This window comes from Halyomorpha halys, unplaced genomic scaffold (genome assembly GCF_000696795.3).
Source record: "Halyomorpha halys isolate HHAL.00 unplaced genomic scaffold, Hhal_1.1 Scaffold34.1, whole genome shotgun sequence".
NCBI lineage: Eukaryota > Metazoa > Arthropoda > Insecta > Hemiptera > Pentatomidae > Halyomorpha > Halyomorpha halys.
The window spans coordinates 1,059,280-1,063,825 of record NW_027105031.1 but is presented as its reverse complement, the minus strand read 5'-3'; the positions used below and the strand labels follow the sequence as shown (position 1 = coordinate 1,063,825).

General features: G+C 30.3%; 1 protein-coding gene across 3 annotated transcripts in view; it reads left to right on the top strand.

The window, feature by feature from the left end:
• LOC106685964 (src kinase-associated phosphoprotein 2) overlaps positions 1–4,546 on the top strand; it is a 121,736-nt gene that overhangs the window by 107,327 nt on the left and 9,863 nt on the right. For all 3 annotated transcript variants that reach the window (XM_067047806.1, XM_067047807.1, XM_067047809.1), the window contains one exon: positions 1,656–1,930. In XM_067047806.1, the coding sequence (XP_066903907.1) occupies positions 1,656–1,930 (275 nt within the window). The remainder of the gene's footprint in view (positions 1–1,655; positions 1,931–4,546) is intronic.

Genomic DNA, 4,546 nt, shown 5'->3' with positions numbered 1-4,546 from the left:
ACTACAGTTATTATCTATCACAATTCTATTCTAAACAAATAATTCTGTAAGTGTGAAAAATAATTTAAATAGGATGGTGGAGAAAAAAACAACAAAAAAAACAGATATTTTATTAAGAGTTTCCACAGAACGAGCCTCTCAATACATAGATATAAGTATATCACTAAGACCTTCAAATACCCAGGGTAGAAAGGGGTAGTACTAATTTTGAATTATGTTCTCCTTCACATAATGTATTTATTAATTCATGTCTATATTCTATTTTACGGGGTTTATTTATTTTCTGAGAGATCGGAAAAAAAGAGGTAAAAATCTGGCGGTCGAGCGTAATTCCGACCAAATCATCTCCTCGCACAACCGTTGGTCTAACAACAATACCTCCTTACAAAGTTCTGTACCCCTCCCATTCATGGGTTATAGTGGTACAGATTTAATTTTAATTTGTAATTGTTCTATGTTTAAATAAAAATTAATTGGTCCTACTCTTAAATCTTGCATTGAATTTGGTATTATTAATGGTCTAAACTTTAATTTTAAATTATGTTTAAAAGTATCTTTCATTTTAATGTATTTCATATTTATTTCCTCAACCTTCAGGTGTTGCAAAAGGCAGTATCCTGGTTCCACTCGTTTCTATGACCTGTGCAGTTGGAATACCTAGTCACTATCACATTTTATTGTTACTTGTAGCGACATAGTCTTGGTACAATGTCATTTTTTGTTTCTTAAATTTAATATTATTCAATTTTTTGTTTATTGAATTTATTTGATAAACTTATTCAATTTAATCCCAATATTAATTCTTATATTTTTATCTTCTTTTTCTTGGATACATTTATGACCATCAAGATTTGTTTCCTAATCCTATTTTCTCATTAGGTGATCTTGATTAATTTGATCTTTCAATATAACGTATCGCAATATTTGTTTATAATCTAATTGGTATTTTCAAAAAAATAAAATTTAGAATTAGAGTAGGCTTTAAGAAAACTTATAATATTTGTTTATAGAATATCTGTTACTTTTTTCCGTTGGCTAAAATAGTCTTGAGTAAAACTATCAAAAATGGTTCACAGAAACGAATACTATTTTGTTACTGCAATTTATTCCTCACCACGTTATTATTTGAAAATAGGATGAATAGATAACAAATCTACGTTAAAAATACTTCACCCTAATTTCGGGATATTGATATATAAGCGAAAATTCTAGAAGAGATTTAGGAGGGCATGATCAAAAACTGAAAATTTTGCTAAAACCCCAACAATTTCCTTATAAATTTTCTGAGAACACCCTCCCTCATTTCTCTTCTATTATAAAATCTTGGTTACAGCATTGGCACACTGGTAAATAGTTGAAAAAAAAAAAAAAGATGTTACAATTATTATGGAATTTTGAATGCAATAAAGGATCATTGTTGAACATATATAAAGTGCATACTTAGCTGAGACAGATGGGGTATATTGAGAAAGTATTAATGTAAAAAAGTAATGAAGAGAATGAAACTAGGGATTACTGCTTTGAGGAACTCAAACATGCCCCACTGGGAATTGATTCCAGAAATAGATTTTACATTTGATTTATTGATCTTAAAAATGAAAAAATATAAATTATTTTAATTCTCATTAACTATTTATTTTCTACCTGCCTCTCAGAGTCGTCCCCTGAGCCGAACTGCTACGAGACCATGTCAGACAGTCCTCTACCCTCCAAGAGTGGTTCCCTGTCCAGAAGGGAGAGGTTCCTCTTTCTTGAGCAGAACAGGAAGGTTTGGGCCAAGCTATCAGGATCTGAACTGTGCCTCTACCCCGGCAGATCGGAATCCAGGCCGGCATCTGTTATCCAACTAGAGGGCTACATCGCCAGGCCCGCAACCAGCCACAAGCCCTTCGCCTTCGAGATTGTCTGTCCAGGCAAGAAGACATATCAGGTACGAGAAATCATATATTCTACTTCTTCTACACAAACAGACACTTAAATTATAATAACTGTTCGTGTTTTGCTAATTCAATAGAAGATTGATTATCTTGTAGCTAATTCGGAAGAATAATAACGCAACTGTAAACTTTGTGAAACTGACTTTGCCATGAATTTAAATTTATTAAATTTTAAGTACAATTTGGTGATTTACAAAACATTTAATAAATGCTTTTTTGAGTTCTAGATAATTCCTTGATGTGGAGTTAAAAGTTAATTATTAATCTACAAAAAAAAGAAAAAAAAAAAAGTTTTAGTTGAGAGGTGAGATTTTTAGGCATATGAAACAATGGTGTTATAAAATATATTGTCGTTATTTTTAGCTTGGTAAACATAGAATTGAACCAAAGGAATGTGAATGTCAATTCAATGAATCATATATATACCTCGACATACATAGTCACGTGTATAAAAGGAAAAACAATTTTTTTATTTTTTATAAATTGTCAATAATTAAATTTTAATGATGAAGTATAAAAAGCTCTCCATATGTTATGACATTAAGTTATTTAACCTTGTTAACCGCTAAGTCAACCTTTTACTACCTCGTTCGATTTATAGTTTCACGATTAATTAATTTATCTTATGTGGAATTCAGAACTAGAAATTTAAGGAATATAAGTAAATAAATAAGAAGCTTGCTTAAATTAGGAACTACGTTGATAAAGTACGTTTAAATAGTACCAAAATATCACAGAAATTTACGATGAGCATGGAGATAGAAGTGGGGTTAAGTAGTAACCAAAAATAGTTTGAACTATTTATTTGCCAAGGTTTCGCCCCACTTTGCAGGGTATCAACAGGGCTGTTGATACCCTGCAAAGTGGGGATGTTGAAGGAAAGCACCAGAATGATAAATTTTATTTTATTAATAATTTTTGTAATGTAATTTTATTATTATTTTTATTTAATATTATGACGAACCTTTGAAATTTGAACGTATCTTTTTGTTCTCTGCTTAAACTTGACAATTGAGGTTCAATGCTTATTTCTGAATACCAGTTACGTTAGCTCTGCTTCTATTTTGTTTCTATGTTCTTGAACCCGAATATAAGTCGAACCCAATTGTAGGTCGCACATTCATTTTATTGCTGACAATTAAAAAACTATTTTTTGACCATTGCTTGTGTTCAAACAAATACTGTATTTCACCGAATAAAATTTATCTTTTTATTTTAAAGGATATTTTTTCGCAAACTTCAAGCGCTTAGCCTCAAAATCTTTGTAGAAAAACAGAAAAAAAGTAGAATTCATAGTTGATCTCTTGGGTGGAATTTTAATGTGTATAAATCCACGAGGTGTATACTTATGTTTATACTTCCTTGGTACGTTTCGTGATATTTAATCAGCTTTGAACCATGATTACTTTTAAATATTTTAGGTTTTTACTTTTTTTTTCATATTTTAATCCATCTTTTCCTTTTCTCTTCATACCTTTTTATTGAAATTAAATTTTTGGAAATTAAAAAAAAAAACAGATAAAAACAGTTTGTTCTTAATTATATTTTGATTATTCTAAATTGAAGAATTGGTCTTGTGAAAGTAAACAGTTTCAATCTTATTCTGAGCTCCTATACTGTACATATTGTTGCCTTAGCTGTTTCTTAGATTTTATTTGAAGTGCCTTAAATAATGTCTAATGTGAGAACATTAAAAACGTTTTATAGGAAGAAGTTTTTTAATGTTATTCCAGAGTTTTCTATTGTATGTGTTGCGAAAAAAAAAATTCACAGCTCAAGGATTCTTAATTAAGCTAACATATAATTAATTACAGAGGAATTAAGTCAAATGCACTCCAAATATTTGATTGTATTCAAAGTCTCACAACAAATATCCTGGAGATAATATTTCCGAAACCGCTTCATATGGGATCATTTGCCAAAAATATTTTTAAAAAAGTCTTTTAAGAAAGGATTATTTATTTTATGCTTCTGTAGAGAACATGTCGTAGAAGATTGCTAATGTTAGTCCTCGTTATTTTATTACTTTCAAGTAAGCACTTATAACTTCTGTGTGAGTGAATCGTTTAGTCGTTACAAATAGATTTTATAACCCAGAAGTTGAGGATTTGCATTTAAAATCTAAAAGATGTGCCTCATTTACATTTGGTTTTTGATGAGGATGAGCAAGATGATAAATTAAAAAAATAATTATTCCAATTGAATTTTATTTTTTATGTACTGGTATAATGATTTAAACGTTATGTTTATTGAAATTAAATTATTATCCAAATCTTTTTTTTTTAGTTTATTGCTATTTACAACTGTACATTATAATACATTTAGTAAATTTGATCTCAGTTAAAATGAGTGTTACAGGCGTGTCGAGAAACTGCCCATTGGTAGCACTCTAATGACGTTTTACATTAGCAGGTCTCGTGGCCATCTTCTTTTCAGGCGCCTCGGAGGTTGTCAGGAATGGAAGAGGAAGCAAGGTTAGAAACTAGTGGGTTTGGGTGGTTAGGGAGTTTGTAATGGAAGGAATGATATCTGGTTCGGGATAGATCGGTTACGTACGGAATATTATGGTCTTTATGTATGATTTTATTTGTGACAAAGTAAGGAGCATT